The sequence below is a fragment of the Cebidichthys violaceus genome, unplaced genomic scaffold (genome assembly GCF_023349555.1).
Source record: "Cebidichthys violaceus isolate CVI_PGR_0920_01 unplaced genomic scaffold, fCebVio1.0.p SCAF_8, whole genome shotgun sequence".
Lineage (NCBI taxonomy): Eukaryota > Metazoa > Chordata > Actinopteri > Perciformes > Stichaeidae > Cebidichthys > Cebidichthys violaceus.
The window spans coordinates 7,166,244-7,188,915 of record NW_027176964.1 but is presented as its reverse complement, the minus strand read 5'-3'; the positions used below and the strand labels follow the sequence as shown (position 1 = coordinate 7,188,915).

The following is a 22,672-nucleotide window of genomic DNA, read 5'->3' as shown; positions in this document are numbered from 1 at the left end:
TGGGCTCCTCACTTAACGCCACAGGAATGTGATGCCGAACGAAAGCCTGGTGTGGGGGAGGCTCTCTGCTCCCACAGCGAAAGCGCTCACTATCTCTATAAACTGCTGATAAAAGTGAGAGTGGTTGGTGGCAGCAACACTGGGCCCCTGTCCTTATACGACACGTCCCAGATGGATGGACTGGGGTGGGGTGGGGTGGGGAAGTCAGACTGCGTGGAGCTGCAGCAGGAAAGGTGAGAAAAATGTCAGGAAGGCTGCGCCGCTGTGAGTCATGGGCGTGGACATAATGAAAGGGCTCGGTTTGCTGGGAGTCTTCAGAGTAAATACGAAACAGACTCAGCGAAATACCCCTCCTGTGTCACCCCCAAGTTAAAATGAAAGTGAATTATGCTCGTGCTCAGGCTTCAGTGTGAGTATGGAGCACACAGAATAATGTTTGAACGGATAAACACATTATTTGTCCGCTTATTCTGCTGTTGACACGATGTCTGACCTCTCCCTCCCACACTTTCTACTCATTGTGACTGACACACTAAGATCAGTCAACAGGTGCTTCATGTTCTATGAATCTCCAAAGCATTACTTCATGACTTTTCTGCTGAATAGTACAGTTTGGAGAAGGCCAGACATGATTCAGTCCTCAGGAAAACTCAGTTTTGACATTAAAATGACGTAAAGTCATAAAAGTGCCTTTGCGTCATCCTTGTGCAATGTACAGTACAATTCATCGGTTGTAGCAAGGTGTGTTTGGAACACATCTGTTTAGTATTGTTGTTGTCTTCCCAGGTATAACACTGGGCATATCAATTCAATGTTGCAAAATCTCGTTTGAAGCAGACCGCCTGCATGATGACTCCAAATTGCGTGTGCTGCCAGGATGCAACATCAGGGCTCATACACGATGTTTTCTGATAATGTGTTTAAAATTTGTTAAGATTGAGACCATTCAGACTGTTCCTTTCATTGTAGCGACATACGCCTGTGTGAGTGCTAGTGGGAGGCAGGGTCAAGTCAAGTTGGCTAGTATTCGGGTGAGACAAGTTGCTCTGTGGCGTTTCTAGACCAGAGAATGATGTGACTAATAGATGACTGATCCTTAGGGCGTCATTTGTAATGCCGGTCACATGTAAGCCCATGTGATCAAACGTCACAAAATGTGTCCTTGCCAGTTACCAGTAAACTTACCAGTTCATTCTAGCCAGGCACACCTATCTGAAACAGCTACTAGGACTGCCCTGCAATAAATACTACCCAAGAGAAGCTTATGTATTCCGGTTTTGTCAAAACTGTTTTTAGAGAGGCGTTGGCTTCATGGTAATATCTTTCTATGGAATTGTGCAGCAGTAGAGCCATCAGATCACAGGGTCGACATGGCTCTGGACCAAGCGGGGTGATCATTGGACCACACGAGGCGACGGGGTCTGAAGACCCCAAACACGTCACTGATTGACGGTGTGTGTTAAAACTACTGAGAGGTGTTTCTACAGTTTGACCTCATCGATATAAACGGAGTGGACATTAGACGAAACCTCAGTGTATAACAACACGATCCAACCATGAAGTTGAATCAACACCTCACTAAAAGAGTTTCTACAACTGTTCAATGCAGAGCTGTCATGTTAGACTGCATTCCTTTTAGGGGAGGTGTACTTATCTAAAGCATATAGAAATCTGGATGGGCTATTATATTTTAATTCAGCTCTCAAGATGTGCATGTGTCCACTGAAAAGTTGTACCACACTGTTGCATATGATTGCATCTAATGCCTACAATAATATCTGTACTAATATACTATAAGGTACAGTTATTTGTCTGTCCAAACAGCCATTACACACATACACAAGAGTGTGTGTTTTTACAGGACACTGAAATGCAGTTTGATCACTCAAACCGGATGGACACGCCACGCCCGGCTCATGTGACACAACTCACTGCTTCATTTTCACAAACAAAGATTGAAAACCCTGAATGTATGCAGTATTTATTTTTCTGTGCAGCATATGCTGTGTGTTTGTGGTACCGTCGAAACCGCCCTTTCACTTTTGCGCTCATATTGCTGTTAGATGCTGATTGAGTAAACCGATGAAGAATAAGTGATTGCTCACAAAGCAATCACTCTCACCGTGAGTAAGAAATAACACTGGGGCTGCAGAATCCCAGTGAAATGTGAGCTTTACTGTCAGACACATGCGTCACAATGAACTTTCAGTAACTGATGGCCTTATCATGCAAGATAAAGCTGATACTGGATATTCCTCTCCCACACACACACACACACACACACACACACACACACACACACACACACACATCTTTGACCATGGGGAGTAAAAGTTTCTCGTATCCTAGCAACGCAAACGTTTTTTCCCCTCCCTTTTTTTTTTCTCTGTTAAACAAACTCGCCAAGCTTTACATGCACCCACTCGTCCACAGTCAGCGTGCAGATCAATGTTTGTGCGTGTTGCACTCTTTGGGAATTTCACAGGCACAGTTGAAGTTTTACAGATGACTGTGAAAGTTGGCCCTAAAAGGACTCCAATACTCTAATAATGAAAAATAAAAAACACTTTAACTGAATATCACAATCAGAATTCAAAAGCAGACTTGATCACGCACTGCAAAGTCAAGACTGAACGCATTGTTTTTTATCATAAATAAAAGTGATGATGCATGTTCGTCTGGTTTGGACACATGTTGTTGCCTGTTCTGGAGTGATTTCCTCTCACTCCAGGCTACTTTTTTTTCTTCTTCCGACCAAAGACAATAGGCTGCACACAAATATTGCAGTGTGCTATGCACACAATGGACATGACGCCCTTCTCTCTCCGCCTGTTATCAGCAGCAGCGGGTGAGCGATCGGACGGAGAGAGAGAGGGAACCGCCTATCGCTGTAAAAGTTCTTCCTCCTCCCCTCCGAAGGGTCAAAGTCTGTACGAAACCAGCGCCGAACTACAGACGGAGTCAAATTGTCGCGATTTTTATTTCTAGAGGAGAATTTCACAAAGTTTATTTAAAACATTTTTTTTGTTCAAGCCGATGGCTCCACTGCTGGAATGCAGCCCGTTTATTCTGCTGGCGATCTTCCTAACTGTGAGTAAACGTTTCATTATGTTGCTTCACATTGTTACATGGCCGGTATCGTGGCTAGGACAACGGGACTATCACAGGTGTGGCTTTTATCTGGTGGCGCTCCAAACTCACCGGATTAATTAGCGCGTGCAGTTTTAAGTAACAAACAATCGGGTTTGCGGCCAAAGATGCGAAAGGAACAATAAAAGCGCAGTTTCCATGTTTACTGTCACGGAACGGCTCTTTTTGTATTTCCTCTCCAGTTAAAGCAGCTTTCCATCTTTATCTCCTTTAATACTGGAACAAAAAAGTCATAAATAAGTCATACATACGTATCACATGTCGATTTCCCTTGATGAATATTTCACGTCAAATAAGGGGAGATGGTACGCTTTGTAACAACGGATGGTGAACAGGTTTCAGTTATGTTGTGTGAAGTTATGTAGACTTTGCAAAGTAAAAGAGAGGGTGACGGTCTTCACATTTATTTAAAATATGTTCATTAGGCCATAGTTTATTGACAATAAAACAATTAATTTGCTGTGTGCACATATTTACTAAGCTCTTTTTTAAAAATATGTAAAATTGTTTAAGAGCCAGGAGCAACAATAACGGGCCGTTTGATGTTGTGAATGAAGCTATTACACATTAATAGTGATGATCACGTGTTTTCCTCCCTGATTGTTTACCTGCAGCTTGTTCCTGTTGGGGCAGAAGGAAAAGGGCCAGTGTTACGAAGACAGAAAAGAGAATGGATCGTAGCTCCCAGACAGCTGTATGAGAACAATGATTACACCGGCTTGGAGTATATTGCTAAGGTGTGTACTTGTTTTCTTTCTACCTTTCTTTCTAAAGAATCCTTTTAATACAGAATATCTTAACTCTTGATTTGAATGTTTTCGCAGCCATGGTGGTATTAATTAATTGTAGGTACATCAATTTGTCCTTCCTTACAATGATAAGGATGACAATGATTTGTCACACAAAATGCAACACCTCACTGGTTTTATTACCGAGTATGTGTAAGTTCAGTTCCCCAAGCTGTTTATAGTGAGTCAGTTCAGGCACACAACGAGACAATAAATGTGTCATTGTCTGATGTTTAGACAGACACTCACCTGTCTGCTACTCTAGTTCATGTCAACTAGATCTTGTTATTTGGATGCCATATTATGAAAGTATCACAGTATAAAATACTCCATTACAAGTTAAAGTCCTGCAGCCAGAATTTTCTTAAAGTAAAAGCACAGAAGTATCAAAATGATTAGTAGTCAATGAAGAGGGGCTCCTGTCAGTGTAATAGTAATATTCTTTTTTTTATTTTAAACAGATAATTTAGTTTTAAACAGATCATTTGTTTTATATGTACAATCTTAACTGATTATATGATTATAGCTTTTGAATAAATGGAGTTAGGTGAAATGTTAACCATTCTCCTCTGAAATGTAGTGAGGTAGAGGTATATTGTCAAGTACAGTACAAGTACTTGAGTAAATGTATTTAGTTACTTTCCACCACTGCTTATCATGGTACATGCTTGCATTCACATAAACTGAATGCCTCATAGAATACAGTTTAAAAAAATAATGATGTTATATTAAAAATGTACAGTAAATAAAGAATAAAGATGTCAGATTTCCAGATCAAGTGGATTCATTTTCAGTTTGTGTATTTATTTTTCAGATTCACTCTGATAAGGCCAACTATACAAAGATATTGTATTATCTGTCAGGGCCTGGTGTTGACCAGTCCCCTCAAGGTGTATTTCGTATCGACGAAAATACTGGCTTTGTGAAAATCTATTCCATTCTGGACCGAGAGAAGATCCCTTTCTATAACGTGAGAGCACTAAAACATTCATTGCAGTCAAGCCCTCAAGTTGCACAGGGAGAAGATGGTGAAGTTGTTCTGATATCTCTTTTTGTAGTTAAAAGGTATTGCAAAGTTCGCCAATTGGACCAAAGCTGAAAAGGATATCGAACTTAACATCAAAGTTTTGGATGTGAATGACTGCCCACCAGTCATTAAAGTACAGCAAGTTGGATCCGTCAATGAATCAAGTGCAGCAGGTATTTCAAGACATCTACAACACAATTGTGAAGGCTAAGTTATTTTTACCTGTACTCAAGAAACTGATATATTATTCAATTCCTTTGGTGGTTCCTAGGTACTGTTGTGATGAAAGTTATAGCTACTGATGATGATGAAGAGAACACACTAAACTCCCAGATGTACTACAGCATTGTGGAGCAGAGTAACACCGCTGGGATGTTCTTCATCAACTCTCAGACTGGGGAGGTCCAGGTTCAACAGAACACCCTCGATAGGGAGGTGAGGCACTTAACTGACCGGAAATTCTTCTCTTGTGCAACCAATTATTTTCATTGGAAGGTTTCTTAACTTGTAGCACAGTAGTCGGATCAGTATCACACAGTGGTGAGTCCATTTAGAGTCATCGCACTATGTAAAGCTGCTGTTTTCCATCAAAAACATAGTTCCCTATTATCTGTAGATTCACAGTCAGTGAGAGAGAGGCATTTTGTGCATTTCCTAGCAATTTTTAACCAAATATTAAGACACAATTATTCACATATGAGTCAACAGGTTTTGCTGGAAACTTAAAAAGTATAATGTATTAATCAGTGCATTGTATATCTTATCTATTCTTTAGAGACAGGATACATATACGTTGACTATTAAAGCCTCAGACTTGAATGGACAAAGTGGAGGAAACTCAGGAACCGGAGATATTGCGATAAAAATTCTGGACATAAATGACAATGTTCCAACCCTGGAGAAAGAATCGGTAGGTGTGACGCAATTACCACAACCAACACTTTACTTTTTTTAAATTGGCTTTTATAATAATGCTGTTCTAAAGCAACTGTGTGCATTATTTGCAGTATGAAGGGAGTGTGCAGGAGAACACTGTCAATGTGGAAGTGATGAGGATCAAAGCCATTGACATGGATATGATTCACACTGACAACTGGCTGGCTGTGTTCGAAATTATCTCGGGGAATGAGGCTGGCTATTTCAACATCACTACTGATTCTAAGACCAATGAAGGAATTATCATGATACACAAGGTAAAAAAGTGTAGTTACATTTTCACAGACTGAAATTGTAAACCGTGTGATTCAACGAGCAGAGTAAACATTACTACGAAGGCTAATGTGAACGGCATATCCTGTGCATTATCCTTGAATCTGCAGGCCTTGGACTATGAGGAACAAAAGTTGGTCAACTTGCAAGTGGCTGTTTCCAACAAAGCAGCGTACAGTTTTGGCAGTGGGGCTTCAACTTCGGCCACAACCCAAAAAGCCTACAATGTCAATGTCAATGTGATCAATCAGAAGGAAGGCCCCCGATTCCAACCAAGTGTCAAAGTGGTGACTCTCTCTGAGGACCACACTACCATCTCCATCAAAAAAGTCATCGCCAACTACGCTGCCATTGACAGTGACACGCTAAAGACAGCCACCGACGTAAGGTACGGCCACATAGTGATAGATGTCGCTAAACAGCAGTTGTATACATGGCTCTCTTTGCGACTTTGAATCGATGTATTGAACATGAATCGCTTGTTGTTTTTTTGTCCTCACATATATGTATTGTCATATTTATAGGTATGCTAAAATCAAAGATGATGACAACTGGTTGATTATTGATGAAAAGACAGCAGATATCAAGCTGAATAAACTACCTGACAGAGAGTCCAAGTTCTTGATCAATGGAACATATTATGCCAAAATTATCTGCATCACCAACGGTGAGTTCTGTAAAGATGATCATTCTTCTCTTGTGCACAGATACGGTGGAGGTTAAACATTAATCTCTCTTTTGATTGGCTTTCAGAGACTCCCTCAAAAACTGCCACAGGGACCATAGCCATCCAGGTGGAGGACTTTAATGACCACTGTCCGAAACTGACCGCTACTAGTCACACCATGTGCCTCGAGGATAACGTGATCTACGCCACAGCCGTAGACGAAGACGAGTTCCCAAATTCTACACCATTTGAGTTCACTGTGATTCAGGGGAGCAAAAAGGAGAAATGGACAGTGGAGCATCTTAATGGTAAGATTACAATTACGCCTTGGCAAATTTCCTGCAAATCAGCGTTTAGTGGGCTTTCGGCCTAAGTACTCTTCGAGGATTACATTAAAGAACATTTTTAAGACAAATCCAGTAAGACTTGCAAGCAGATTGTGATCATTTCAGTGCTGTATAGTTGTTTTAATTTGTCATTTCATTGGCGTCAGGTGGTACAACTTTGTGTGAATAACACAAACAAGTTATGTTGCTACAAATTCAACATATTTTAAGCTCCAAAATCACCTAGCCAGGGGTGGTTTGCTCACATAATAATTGCAACAATAATTGGAAAGCACTTTCTTTTTTACTGCATTCCACATATAGGTGCATTAGTTTCAGGGCACTGCTATTGTCCATATTGTATCACTGGCATGGATTACTGAGACACTAAAATCAAATGGAACTATTGTTCATTTTTGCAGCCTTATCTGTGCTTTTTCTGCCATGAGAAGTATATGTTTGTCGTGAAAGAGGTCATTCTTGGTTTAATCATATCTGTTTAGAGAACGTAATCATTGCCATCTATAGTAAGACACAAACAAACTAACTTATTTATAAAATTGTGCACCCCTTTTTAAAATGTGACTCTCATCTTTCTTTAGAGACCACGGCCATTCTGCGAGACCAAGCCAACTTGTGGCCAGGCACATACAAAGTGGCAGTGGAGGTCAAAGACCAGCAGGGGAAATCATGTGCTGATGTTCAGATGATGGATGTAATTGTGTGTAATTGCGATGGCAGCACTAAAAGCTGTAGGTCACGCACTACAAAGACTGCAGGTTTTGGAGCTTCAGGTATCCTGCTTCTGCTCCTGGGACTGCTGCTTCTGCTGTGTGAGTAGAGCATTACCTACTTGATTTCTCCCACGGGTTGGTTATTTTATAAGAATCATCAACTTTCCCCTACAAGGTTGCCTAACCAGACATGTTGTAGCGTGCTGGGAGAGATTAAAACAAAGTACTAATCACCTACACTTTTTGAAAGCAGCAGTTGATGACTCATGCATGTATACACAATTATTTGTTATGTTTTCCCATGAGTTTGATCCCTCTTGTTAGTCAAAATAATTAACTGATTAATGGTTTGACTTTATTTGACCTGACCAGTATAGTTTTCTAAGAATTTCTGTTCACATAGTCTGATACTATTTTTCAGTGCTGCCCCTGCTGCTGCTGTTCTGCCTGTGTGGAGGTGCCGCAGCTATTGGAGATTTCAAGGCCATTCCATTTGATACAAAACAACAGCTCATCTCATATCACACCGAGGGACAGGGAGAAGACAGGGTACTTTGATACAACACTTATAAAATGTTTGGATATATTTAGTTTTAAATACATTTGTCAAACACATTTGCCTAAAATGCTGCTTCTCTGACGTGGATCTTACATTTTTCTCACAGGAAGTGCCTCTTCTACATGCGCCAGGGGAAGTTGATCTTGGCACAGTGAATGCCAGGAACATCAACACCTATGAAAGAAAGGGATACCTAGGAGGACTGACTGAATTAGGAGGCGCAGCAGGTGGAGGCGGTGGCCTAAACACTTCCATATTGACAGCCGAGAACATGGACATGTACAACCAATATCACCATTCCAGTGGGCAGGTGGGGATGGACTACATGGATGCTGGTATGAAGACAGGACAAGGACAACGCTTCTCCCGATACGGGGCTGGGGCCTTTGATGGGATGGCTCTATCTAATCAGTTCCTGGGGGAGTATTATTCAAGTGTGAGTACATAAAACACCCAAGTCCAATGGTTTTTAACAAAATCTTAGAACTTTTAATCATAAGTTTGTTTTTATAACAAAAATACATTCTGGTTCTTTTTATTTGCAGAAATCCGACCACGCTGCTCACCAATCTCAGCAGAAGGACAGTCTTCTGGTCTATGACTATGAAGGTCAGGAGTCCCTGGCAGGTTCTGTAGGTTGCTGCAGCCTTCTAGACAATGATAATGACCTCGCCTTCCTCGATGATCTTGGGCCTAAATTCAAAACCCTGGCTGAGATCTGTCAGGGGTCAACCTTGGTGACAGAATCCGTGGATGCACAGGTTTCATTCTCTCCACCCAGACCAGTGTCTCCTGTCTGGCCCTCCATGTCCACCAACACACATGTCGGTACTCACACGGAGACCACCAGGGACAGGGACCACATGAACATCAACACCCTCAACACCTCCAACGTAGCGTCTGGATCCTCCACCATTGTGCAGGAGGAGAGAATCACTGAGAGAGCCCAGGGTTCAGCCACTGCTTCCACAGTGCATGTCCAAGACAACATTGTGATTCCCAGTCAGACGCTGCTCATACAGCAGCCCACTATGTACTATGCTGCCACTCCCATGTATGTAGTCGAGCCCAATCCCCAAGTGGTGCTTGTGGCAGGGGGGACCCAGCAGGCAGTAGGTCAAGTAGGCCAAGTTGGGCTAAGTCAGGGACTGGTGCAGGTTGGTGGCCTGCAAGGTAGTCAGGGGCTGGTGCAGGTTGGTGGTCTGCAAGGTGGTCAGGGTCTGGTGCAGGTTGGTGGTCTGCAAGGTGGTCAGGGTCTGGTGCAAGTTGGTGGTCTGCAAGGAACTCAGGGTCTGGTGCAGGTTGGTGGCCTGCAAGGTAGTCAGGGTGTGGTCCTTGTAGATAGGCAAGTAGGAATGGGTGGAGTGACGGGGCAGGTAGCACAAGGCCTTTCACAAGGGACCCTCTCCAGGTCCAGGCAAGTGTTGTTGGTGGAGAATGGCTCCTCAGGTGGAGAGCAAGGTGCGAGCTTAGCACAGGGCATTGGTCAGACAGGACATGGGTCTGCAGAGCAGGGTTCAGAGATCAGAGGTCAAGGTTTTCAGGTTCAAACTCAGAGTTTTTTACTGGCTTCCCACGGCTCTACAGGTTCAAATGACAACTTTGCTCTGAAAGCCACACCCAAATTGCAAGGAAGCCAGAGAGTTGTTGTGCAACGTAAGAAGGTCTCAGTCACTGAGAGAAATATTGAATCCAGTACAAGAGCGTAAAGCAGCCCTTTTGTTTAGCATATTCACTAATGTCACACTTTTTTTGATATATGTAAAATGTAATACTGTATATTAATACATGTATTTTCAACAGATTGTGATAAATTGTGGTAAAACTGGTAAAAGGATAGTTTAGTCTGTTGGACCAAAAGTGCAATTCTGCATGTCCTCATCTAGTAATGTCACTACTGCTTAAAGTAGTTAACACGTGGTATTGACTATGTGACTATTGTGGCCATAGAAAGCATTGGATTGCCATACTAATGCTGTTTAGTAAAATGATGACATTTGTTGATACGAAAAAGTGCATGCATTTCTTGTATGCTACCTGCTAATACGAACATTAGTTGAAAGCGCACACTACGCAGTATTAGTGTCAAGAACAGAATTGGGACAAAGCAACTGATTTTAAGAGGCATTACATGATTTCTCTTGTTACACCGCTGCCGACTGAAAACCTTGGCAAGTGTGAGTTCCCTCGTTCTACACCAAATGACAGCCCTAAAACCACTGTATTTATTTCAGGTACAAAACTCAAATGGCTCCAGTAACAGCTAAAGTAAACATAGCTAGAACTTGAGTAAACAAAAACTTAAAACCTCTGACCTCTGATCTCCCAACCAACGGGAAAGTGGAAAAAGCAAACAAAAAGTTTACCCGCCCTACATCTTCGATTGTACAACTAAAGTCCCACAAGGGTGTGAAAAATAACACACCCCAGAACCTGGCAAATAGTCATGTCATTGGTACGGATTCAAATCTTACTTTTTGCTCAACACATAGCATGGCGCTCATAGAATCCTAATATTTTTTCCCTTGACAAAAGTTATGTTTTAATGTCTATAATTATACCGTAAGTCGCTAGGCTTGACACATTCAATTAGTTTGAAAGTGGCTATAGCAGAGGTAGCTACAATAATGTTGCAGGCTTTGAACACAAGATTCAGTGCTCTGACTACTATATTTTCATAGTGCGGTGTGATTCTATGGCTTCGGTTGTGTTTTATAGTACTAGCTTTAGCCGTGCCATAAGCCGTTCTGCAACCTTTATATTGTTGAACTTGGTTATACTGTAACTAATCAGGAGATGTTAAATAGGAGGCTACTGCTTGGAACATGTGTAAACGCTGTTTGTACGGTAGATATGATGAATAACCAAAGCCAATGTGTTTGAATGATATAGTGTACCAAGAAAAGATAACATAGTCACCACAGACTGTAAACTAAAGAAAAAAAAGCTCTATTTTATTGTTGCTCTCTTATTGTTTTTATTGTTTCTACTGAATATGTGTGTGTTTCTAAATTGTGATTTTCTAATAAGACAAGTGTTAACTCCAAAAGATCTAAGTGCCAATTCTGTAAAAAAAAAAAAAGATGTACATTAAAGCTGACGACCCTATTTTTACAAATATATACTGTGCCGTAATTATCAGATAGGCTTTTAATGTGTCGTTTTTATTGTGTGTTTCTCCATCTCTCGCCGTGTGTGTTTGTGTGTATGTATGTGTGTGCGTGTGTAAAGGTAACATAAACTGGGTATGGGGATAGGCAGAGTAATCAAGGACGAGCTTGCCAAGCACTGAAAACATTTAGCAGAAGGACTCTGATATTGCTCTACTTGCTATTGATGTGTTTGTGTTTCCATCTGTAGTTTCTAACATGCTGTGTGAATATTGAAAACTGTATATTGCTTTAGAACAGGGCTGCACTAAAGCAGTATTGGATATGATAATGAGGATGTTTCATTTTTCAAAGTTTCGCACCTCCTGTCGTAATAAAATCAAATGGAAAAGAGCTATTGTGTTGATGCTTTTTGTCTGGTTACAAGTATTGTAACAAGTGCATGGAAAGCCATACATGTTTGGATGACACTCCACATAGTGTCTTAGTTTAAATAGATAATTTTAACTGGCCATCTAGCTTTCAACAGAAACAAACTGTGTATTTGTTTTGCACTGCAAATCAGGTGTAAACAAATATATCATTACCCTGTATTGTACTCTTTCTAAAAGAGTGATACATTTATACTTTTTTACTGAGTGTTTCACCCATTCACTGTCAAATGTTTTACTACAACTACAACACATTCTGTAAAGACCGAGATAACATGTTAAGAGTACTCCTGTAAATAGTCTTTGATGTGAACAATCATTGGAATGTAAATTGAAAATTAGTTTTGGTGCTAACTCTCAAATGCACATATGGAAACCATGCAAAAGTGCTGACTGTAGAGTTTCACAAGTGAAAAACATAAAATCCATTCCTGAACTTTAAACCGACAGCATATTTCTGTCAGTTGAGACACGCTTCATTCAGTGGGGTTCAGACATGCTTAACATAAACAAAGAAGAGAATGTAGAAAATCAGGTTTCCCTCATGGAGTAGTGCACAGATCATTACCATGCAGGTAAAGTTTGAAAACAGCCAAAGAGGGATTTGAAATTAGATGTGGCCGCTCAAAAGCTTAGTGTTCATCTTTCTAACCAGAGCTGAGAAGCAGCTCATCTTTTCAAATTATTGTTTTTGCACTCAAGGATGAAGTCAACACCACAGGCTTCTGAGTGTTGCAATGTAATCAGAAGGAAGATGCACAAACGTCAAAGCACATGTTCCACCACCATCTTAGATCAGATCAAACCATCAGTCATGCTGTCAACATGTGCGCTGAATGTAAAAAAAACTAATGCATCTTCTTTATAATATGCAGTAAGAAAAATTACAGTTTTAATTCACGCGCTTGAGTGAATCTGTGTCATTGAGACTGCTCAGTATTTTATCAGAGCAGGTACTGTAAAAAGAGATAGTTTGTAATTGTACTCTCACTAAAGTAGGAATCCTTGTGGGTAAACACAGAGTGTTCTTGTCATTCTTCTGGGATTATTGGTTTAAATGATTTACTTCTAAATCACCGCAAAAGACATATCGAAAAGCCTGCATTTTTCCATCTGGCTCAGGGATAAAAATTGCTGCTCTACTTCTCTTTCTGGGTTGTGTGTTTTATTCTTGGTTTTGCTCTTATGGCCATTCGTCATGTCAAAGCAGATGTTTCTCATCAGCTTTCAAATGGAAAATTCTTGGTTTGACAGTTAATATGGGGTGTGGCCAGAAGTGTAACATATTTCAAACGTAAAACCCTAAGAGACTAAGTTAACAGCCAATTTCTGCTCTTGTCTAAGCATGTGCCCGAGTCTCATATCAGCAAGTTTCATCATGCTGCCATCATGGTGTGCTTTACATTGTTAGATTGGCAGTGATTAATGCATGTTTGACATTCTGCTATTGCTTATCTGCCTGCATGTTCTGAAAAGATTTATTTATTTACTGTCGCTGGGCTCCTCCCTGGTTGCTCGTACGTGTCACAATCTGTCAGCTTATCTGCAAAAAAAGGCTATAGATTGTGAAGAATTTAAAGTTAAAAAGCAATGTTAATGTGTTTAATAATCACTCCTAGTGGTGGATATAATGTTATAACATGTTTGTTTGGAAAAGTGTTAAATCATAAAAGTATAATCATTCTATGTATCAAACTATAAATACAGTTACTGAATGTTTTGAGGGAAAGAGAGAGACCTTTGAGACAGGCTTTTCAGATCCGAAAACAACTGTATGATAATGTGATGAGTTTGGTGAGCTGACTTCAGGAATGTGGGGTGTTAACAGTGGGGGAAGGAGATGTATTGATCAAACAGAGATGTAGATGAAGACAGCCCTAAGAAAACATGGGGGTCGGGTAAACGCAGTTTTATGAGGAGGAGGACAGGTCGGACCAGAGGACACTATTCAGACATTATGCGGATCACTTAGACCAATGGAGAGCATTGTCCGAGGACAGGAGGAGACAATCGGATTCCAGCCAATCACAAAGCTGATAATGGACTTTTGAAAGTAAACTACTGACTTTTGGGTATAAAAACATTGTTCGGAGAGATGTTGTTCAGTTCTTGGCGATCTTCTTTACTGTAAACTGGCGTTTGTGGGCCGGTAGGGGGGAAGAGTCTTTGAACTCGGTTTCGCGATTCCTTACTGTCGACAGTGTAATTCAGTTTGTAATTGTCTTTTTAGCATTTGTGAATTATAAATACTTTTTCATTGTAAGCCGGATCCAGCTGATTTTTCTTAGCGTGACTTCGTTGCTCAAACAACAACGAAAGAGCGAGAGGTCCGCGGCCTCCTGCGAGCAGAGGTCTCACTCCATTACAAGATCAATATTTCAAAGTGACTTCCGCACTTTTACGAAATTCAAACCAAACAGACTCCTTTAAGTCAAGTTATAAGTCTTGTGGTTACTTCACTCTATATATTGCAAAATGTATCTGATCAGATGTTGCTATTTGTCATCTTACTGGGTACTGCATTAGTCAAAAGTATGTTTGGCTATAAAAGGGCTAAATGCGTGCGTCAGTACACTACAGGATAAGGTTGGCAAACTATATATTTAATATATACTGTCAACAAATGAAAAGACCAAAAACTACAACGCAGTTGACTGGACGTTAATACTTTCTGACTTCCCCACCTTGTCTTTGCCCCTGTCTGTGGCCCCAAGCCCCTTCTATCCTATTGAAAATGTAAATCTTGCAAAATATCTTCCTAAAACAGCTGTGCTATTTAGTATGTACTGCACTAGGACTGTGTATGACTCAAAATAAACTACAATGCCCTTGTTCATTGCAAATAAGGAACAATGCACACAGTGCAGCAGTGTGCTTCACTGATGTGTTGATAACAGTTTCTGGACAACAATGGAGGTCTATGTCACAAAGAAATAAGCTATGTCAGGCTTTAGCTACACATACAGCCCTTGCTATCAAGGTACAGGTACAGGTAGCAAGTCGTTTTGTGTTGCTTGTGGGTGTTCGTGGGGTATCATCACACCTTAACAAAAGGATTTCTCATTCATGGCATATAGAATTGTGTAAATATATAACACCTCACAGCGAAAGGACCTATATTATTATTAACCTTGACACCTGTGTAACTACCAAATAAAAACATGACATGAAGTATTGACAGAACTTTTATTGGAGACTTGAGACAGTGAATGCATGTTGAAGAACATTTTTACAAAACTGTGTTTAGAACAAGACTGTACTTATTTTTGACACTGGCAAAGCATGACTTGGAAAACCAATTACTATTGTTGCATATTTTTAGGTTGTAACACCTATGATCATGATCTTTGTCAGTATAAGCTATATCTATATGCAAAATAAGATCAGCTAAACAGCTATGTTTACAACAATAAATATTTTTGAAGGACTGTTTCACTCAGAGTGTCGTGTCAGTGTTTTACAATCAGTGGCGAACATCGTGACGGACCTCTTCCTCATCCTCTATTTCATCTTCTTCATATTCGCCCATCTCATCAACAGTGGCATCCTGGTACTGCTGATACTCAGACACCAGGTCATTCATGTTGCTCTCAGCCTCAGTGAACTCCATCTCATCCATTCCCTCGCCCGTGTACCAGTGGAGGAAGGCCTTTCGGCGGAACATGGCCGTGAACTGCTCAGAGATCCTTCTGAACAGCTCCTGGATGGCCGTGCTGTTGCCAATGAAGGTGGCGGACATTTTGAGGCCACGGGGAGGGATGTCGCAAACGGCGGTCTTGACATTGTTGGGAATCCATTCAACAAAGTAGCTGCTGTTCTTGTTCTGTACGTTCAACATCTGCTCATCCACTTCCTTCATTGACATACGGCCGCGGAAGATGGCTGCCACGGTGAGGTAGCGTCCGTGGCGAGGGTCACAGGCGGCCATCATGTTCTTGGCATCGAACATTTGCTGTGTGAGCTCTGGCACAGAGAGGGCGCGATACTGCTGACTGCCCCTGCTGGTGAGGGGCGCAAAGCCCGGCATGAAGAAATGCAAGCGGGGGAAGGGCACCATGTTGACAGCCAGCTTACGGAGGTCAGCGTTGAGTTGGCCAGGGAAGCGGAGACAGGTGGTTACCCCACTCATGGTGGCTGACACCAGGTGGTTAAGGTCTCCGTAGGTAGGTGTGGTCAACTTCAGGGTGCGGAAGCAAATATCGTACAGGGCCTCATTGTCAATGCTGAAGGTCTCATCTGTGTTCTCCACTAGCTGGTGGACAGAGAGAGTGGCGTTGTAAGGCTCCACCACAGTGTCAGACACCTTTGGGGAAGGCATGACACTGAAGGTGTTCATGATGCGGTCAGGGTACTCCTCGCGGATCTTGCTGATGAGCAGCGTACCCATTCCTGAACCTGTGCCTCCCCCCAGTGAATGGGTGAGCTGAAAGCCCTGGAGGCAGTCGCAGTTCTCAGACTCTTTCCTCACCACGTCCATTACCGAGTCCACCAGCTCAGCTCCCTCGGTGTAGTGACCCTTGGCCCAGTTATTTCCTGCTCCACTTTGACCTGTATGATGCATATAATGTTGAAAGACAAATAATGTTGGACAAATAATGGTGCCACTTCCTGCAAGGCATACTTTACGGGTGTATTGTAACACATTTTTTCATTGATAGGTTGCCATAATATTTTGTATAGACATCCATAGTCCTCAGAGGATGATCCTAATCAATTTGGTGATCCCATAACTTTACCTCTAATGCCACCATGAGATTGACATTTGTGTTTTTGAGTGAAATGTCTCAAAAACTTTTAAATGAATTGCCATGAATTTTTTTATGGACATTCATTAATTCTAACAACTCCCAGAAGCCCCAGCTGTACTCTGTATTAAGTCCCAATTATTGTAGGAAATGTTACAATGTTAAAATGCTGAATTAAATGGTGAACATGGAAAACAGCTACTAAACATCAACATTGTTATTGTTAGCATGTTGCAATGCTGACATTAGCATTTATCTCAAAGTACTACTGTTCCTAGGTACAGCCTGACAGAGCCGCTATTATGGCTGTATACTCTTAACGTTAACAAACTGGCAACCGTAATGCTTTTCTTCCATTGGTAACTTTGTACTTAAACGTGATTTTTAAACTATAAACTAATTGATATGACCATACTTTGGCGAAACACCTCAATGCTGAATTCACTATGACATTTCTTACTCAATTCATGGTTGAAAATGGCTTAAAACATGATCTACTTTTTGAAATCAGCCCTAATCTTTCACAGCACAAGCCTGTTCTCTCCTTTCTGAGGATTGGAAATTAAACTGTCAGCACATTACAAAATCTGGTGGAGAAGCGTTAATGCCCGACACTCTGGCGACAGCAATGTGCTTTCCTAAACTGTGACAATGGTGCGTAGATGAAACATTAATTTGTTTAATTATACCCGTTCAGCAGGTTGCTAGTTAGCTAGCTAATGTTAGCTTGCTAGTTCGACCATATTTTAATGCTAACGTTACAGTGGTAACAGAAAAAGAGCGAAACAGCGGGCTGGTGGCTGTTCGCCATTAGCTGACTACAGGAGGAGAACAGACCGCCACTCGAGCGGCTACAGCCATGAGGGTCTCTCTTTAACTGGCACCCAACCTTCTCCAGGCCAAGTAACATTAGCCTCCCAGCAGTTGAGAGTGAGGTGGAGGGAACGGGGGTGTAATACCTGTCTCATTTGTGGTCTGATAAACAGTAAATTCATCAAATTCAGTGCACCATGCCATGTCACTATTTTCCAAGCTACTGTAGCTGTCATTGAGGCTTTTGTCATTTGGAAGTGGGCGTAGTTTCATCTCTCAGCTGCTTGCCCATTTTTTCAACACATTCTCACTCCTAACAAGTCAAATACCAATGCTTGTCAGTGGCCCTAAGCTTCATACTATGACCCTCTAGGTAGCCCTCTAGCAATTTGGACGTGTCAGGGACAGTGTGTATATTTCTACTCCTTACATACATACTGCGTATTTTCAAAGTAAACTTCTGTATTCACAGAAAGTTAGGTTCAGGCAACAAAACCACTTAGTCAGGTTAAGAAAAAGAGTCTGGTCGACATTAACTTGACTAACAATGTGACAAAATGTCAACGTTTACTTTTAGTTTTGCACGGGACACAAACAGCAGCTTCTTTGTTTGACCCATCTACCTTATTTAAAAAAAATATGCATTGGGTGGGCTGTGGCTCAGATCTTGAGGTGAAGTTACACTTTAATTAATTATTATGATCTGTAACGCATTAATAAATCATGTAGTAACCATTAATGAAGCCATTTGTTACAACATATTTATGACAACCTTTGTAAAGTTCTCACTGAAATACCTTAAGTTATTTATTATAAATGAGAAATTCTGAAAATGAAGCATGTGTAATTTTTTAGTAAATGTACATTAGTTCTTTAGCTCTTTAATGATCGAGACATGTAAATGAAATCCCTGGTAAACGATAATTCTATAACGGAGAGTCATCCTGTAGAGTTTATTGGCCCCTGAATCCTAATTTGTGAGCAGCACTGCAGCATCACCTCCTTGTAGATTTATTTTTCGCTGAGTCATCACGAGAGCTGTCTCATACTGACTCAGCTGCACATGGACAATGCCTCACACTACTGGCACATCGCTGAGAGGCTGCAGAAGCTTCATGCTGGAAATACGCAGTGCTGTCAAGCCCTCAGTTGAAATTAAGCACAGCTCCATAGGATATGACAGCGGCTGCTGACACACAATTTACACTGTATGTGAAGTTGCTTCAGGGTGAGGGGTGACATTGTGATTAATTGTCCACTCACCAAAGACAAAGTTGTCAGGCCTGAACAGTTGTCCGAATGGGCCCGAGCGTACCGAATCCATGGTTCCTGGTTCCAGGTCGACCAGAATGGCACGAGGGACATATTTGCTGCCTTTGGACCAAAAAAAGAGCAGAAGATAGAGGGACAGAGAGAGGTGATGGATGGAAGGGTGGAGTAAGATATCGCCAGTCTCAGTGTACATGGTGTCAGAACATGTGTAGTCAACCACGGAAGAAATTATTTAAAAAAAATGTAATACTGGGTTTAAATGGGTTTAAATACAGCAGAGCTGTTTGCTAATGTAATCTTTTAGGTAAACAGTCTTTTGTTTATAGGACACTACAACCTGTCCATCAAGCTGGTTATTAAAGACCGAATTGGTGCCTTCTATTGTTTTTTTCATGCACCTTACTTTGTTCCTCTTTCTTCGTCTGTAACCCTTCTTGTAAGCAAACTGCTGCAGTATGCTGCACCGCTTATTCTAGACCAGTGGGGCTTTAGAAATTGCAAGCTCTGCAGTGTGCATTTAAACAAAGCATTCGACCCTTACCTCTTTTTTCTTTTCTTATATGGCCTGGGAAAGTCTTAATGTTGCTTGCCTCTGCACATCTGCCATTATATTCTCTTAACGTCTAAGGATACATATATTTATGAGATGCTCAGTCGATACACATTCAGTAGTGACCCAGTAGGTGACACTGATGCCAGCATGCAACATGGAAACAAAGGATCAATAATGCTCGCTGCTAGGAAATAGATTAGTGGTAGATGTTAATAGTGTATGCTGTTTAGGCCTATAGGCGCCTTTCAATTAGGCAAAGCGCATGAGCGATTTCAATCCTGTGTACACATAGATTGTGATCTGCACTGACTTGTCCTTCTCTGACATGCGTCAGTTCAAAGACCATATCGCTGGACACAGAGCTGCATGATTTGTTTGTTAAACGCACGGCAGCTGTGAGGAATGACATGTAATGCATTTGGAACGACCTTCAATATAAAATATAAAAATCAGATACTGAGATGAGACCGAGGCACAATGGGCTCGGGGTCAGCTATACAGAGACTGCAGATACCTGTGCTCCCTATAGAGAAAGAGAGAGAGAGAGAGAGAGAGAGAGAGAGAGAGAGAGAGAGAGAGAGAGAGAGAGAGAGAGAGAGAGAGAGATATTTTAGCAGATTCACTGTCCTAATTTTCCCTGCACTCATAGTGGGACCTACTTTCCCCTTGCAGCTAAATTAGTGACGTGCAAAATCAACTGTGGTATTCAAATGAGGTCTGTGTAGCATAAGGTCATGCAAGAGCAATTAGCAATGTAAATGATTCAGATGTAGACATTTGGTTACTTTAAAACAAACCCTAACACTTTTTTATTTTTACCTGAAGCCTCGTTGTAGTAGACGTTTATCCTCTCCAGCTGCAGGTCACTGTCACCTTGGTAACTACCGGTGGGATCGATGCCATGCTCATCACTTATCACCTCCCAGAACTAAGACGGGACAAACATGATCATATGAGCTTCAATACCACAATATGTGGGACTCAATAAGCGACATAACATGGTGTGAAAACGAGTTAGGCGCGCGCATCAGGCCACTAAGTGCGCATGACAAAATGACACGCAGCAGAGGGGGCCACATCACTGCACAGCCCAGCTGGACCGCACCCTGCACATATATAAACAATAAATAATCCATCCCAAACTTAACAAAATAAATATATACATAGTTATTTACATATGCCAAGGAGACGCCAATCGTATTATTTAATTGACTCTATAAATTATTCAAAACAATAACAAATGGCGCTTTCCGTATTAAAATCCAATTACGGGAATATTCCCCTTCCTTAATTGGATTGTAATATTCATACCTTCGCTCCAATCTGATTTCCACACTGTCCAGCCTGGAGATGAACAATTTCCCTCATGGTGTGCTGCGGATGTGGGCAGAGTGCGTTCTGTCTCGATTTCACCGGCGTCCAGTCTTCGGTCTCTTGCCGCTGCGTTTCTCAAAATCTGCACTGTCTCATTTAGGGCGAGTGTTAAGCCGGCGAGATAGACAAACGTGCTGCTGGTCAGATGACGCGACACACGGCGCAGCATCTCAATACCCCGGTCAGCCAATAGGAGCGCCCCAGTTTGATGCAGTGGGCTAGAGGATCATGCTGCATCATACCCCTCTGACATCACCCGGTCCCATACAGGGAAAACGTTGCCATGCTTTGCTGGTTTTCTCTGCCAGGAAATGTCAACCTTCATGATACTGAAGGCTGCGGTTCTACATGTGCAGAGTGTGTGAATATAAGGTTCAGGAGCAGCTGTGAGCTACCTGTATTTAAAAAAAGACTGTCGTTTCTTTTTGATATTCAGACCCCGACCATTAAAGTTGAAAAAACATGAAAAATGTATATTTTCATGTTGTGGTTTGAATGATGCAGATGCTCTTATGAGTTGACAAACGTTACAGCCAGGACTGGATTAACTCGCTTGGGGACCCTGGGGGCAAAGATGACTGAGCTGTGGGTGTCGGAGTGGGAGAAACCAAACTATTTTTAACGCTGCTAGATTTTATATATGTCAGTTGTGATAACGTGTACGTTAGCAAATTATCAACTAAAATATCAAATATATCTAAACTTCATTCTGACACAGCGCCCCTCTATAAAACCAGTCCTCAAGAGTGGGTAAAAAGCAGGAGCCACCTTGGATAGGGCCCTTTAGTGTGGCTCTATAGGGAAGGCCGTTTTGGTCAAACAGTTGGTCCACCACTTTGATACAGAATGAAGCATTTTGATTATCAAATGCATTGTCATGAAATGTTGTACAGATAAGCATGTTCTGCTTATGAATAGTAACTTTGGTGCATTCTTAATTTTTCATATAGCGCCAGCATCATTTCCCATGGGAGTTAATTAAGTGCTGATGGGCAGGTCACACCTTGCATGTTAGCCCCTGCCATCAGTGATGAATGGGCGAATGCTGACATGTAGTGTAGAAGCGCTTTCAGTGGTCAGAAGACTAGGAGGACGCTATACAAATGCAAGCAACCATTTCTTACCCTTGACCATAGTTGAACGTCTCGTCTCTGTGGCTCTCGTCCTCATTAAAGCCAATGGAGATGCTCATTTTTGTGCTTGTTCATAGTTTAAACCATGAATGAGGTGTCTGTTACATTTCCAGAGACCAGCTGCTTTTTCATACAGTATCATACACTTCTCACATGAATCCTGTGCCCTTTGATTTGTGGACATACATCAATAGTTACATTAATGGATAACTAACCCCTGTTTGGTCTGTAACCCATTTCATCATAGCATTGTGGTTACTGGAATAATTCTGGACTTTATTACACAACAACATGCAATGTTTGTGGACATACATATGTGTGTCTGGGTGTGTGCAGATGCCAAAGTCTAAAAAACAAGCAAACAAAAACTATCAAAACAAAGTCACATCCACTCATCTCAAATAAGATCTTCTACCAGTAGTGGGACAACCTGCTTCATGACTGTTTATTTATAGAACAATTAGTACAGCGGATAAGGTCTCAGATTATAATTGTGCATTTTATGAGAAAAGCATGGAAGTAATAACTTTGTTAGTATCATAAGGTTTATTTTCAGATGTCTAGGCTAGCATCAGAAGGTTTTTTGAACAGTAGTGCTTGACAAGCAGTGGTTGGTGTAGGTTGTAGTGGTGCCGGCAGCTTTAAAAATTTGTGGCAAAATGGAGCCAAGGACGTTCACCCCCATGAGATCTCTACACAACGTTAGGAGAAAGAAAAATAACATCTCATCACGTTGCAGTTGTATTACAACCACATTCATCTACTACCCAGTTTCCCCCTT

At 41.5% G+C, this 22,672-nt stretch overlaps 2 protein-coding genes across 2 annotated transcripts; one reads left to right on the top strand and one right to left on the bottom strand.

Annotated features, from left to right (window-relative positions):
* Positions 1–2,920: 2,920 nt before the first annotated feature.
* On the top strand, positions 2,921–11,963 carry dsg2l (desmoglein 2 like). Its single transcript, XM_068737973.1, has 14 exons — positions 2,921–3,090; positions 3,765–3,887; positions 4,753–4,908; positions 4,997–5,138; positions 5,237–5,400; positions 5,741–5,875; positions 5,973–6,158; positions 6,285–6,562; positions 6,699–6,841; positions 6,928–7,149; positions 7,770–8,000; positions 8,323–8,450; positions 8,567–8,896; positions 9,006–11,963. Exons 1-14 carry the CDS (start codon positions 3,037–3,039, stop codon positions 10,167–10,169), a joined length of 3,456 nt encoding a protein of 1,151 aa, XP_068594074.1. The 5' UTR covers positions 2,921–3,036; the 3' UTR covers positions 10,170–11,963.
* A 3,210-nt stretch (positions 11,964–15,173) lies between these two features.
* LOC137866212 (tubulin beta-2A chain) lies at positions 15,174–20,894 on the bottom strand. The gene is made up of 4 exons (XM_068701964.1): positions 20,696–20,894; positions 20,204–20,312; positions 18,823–18,933; positions 15,174–16,549 (listed from the first exon to the last, which is right to left on the bottom strand). Exons 1-4 carry the CDS (start codon positions 20,750–20,752, stop codon positions 15,465–15,467), a joined length of 1,362 nt encoding a protein of 453 aa, XP_068558065.1. The 5' UTR covers positions 20,753–20,894; the 3' UTR covers positions 15,174–15,464.
* Positions 20,895–22,672: the final 1,778 nt, after the last annotated feature.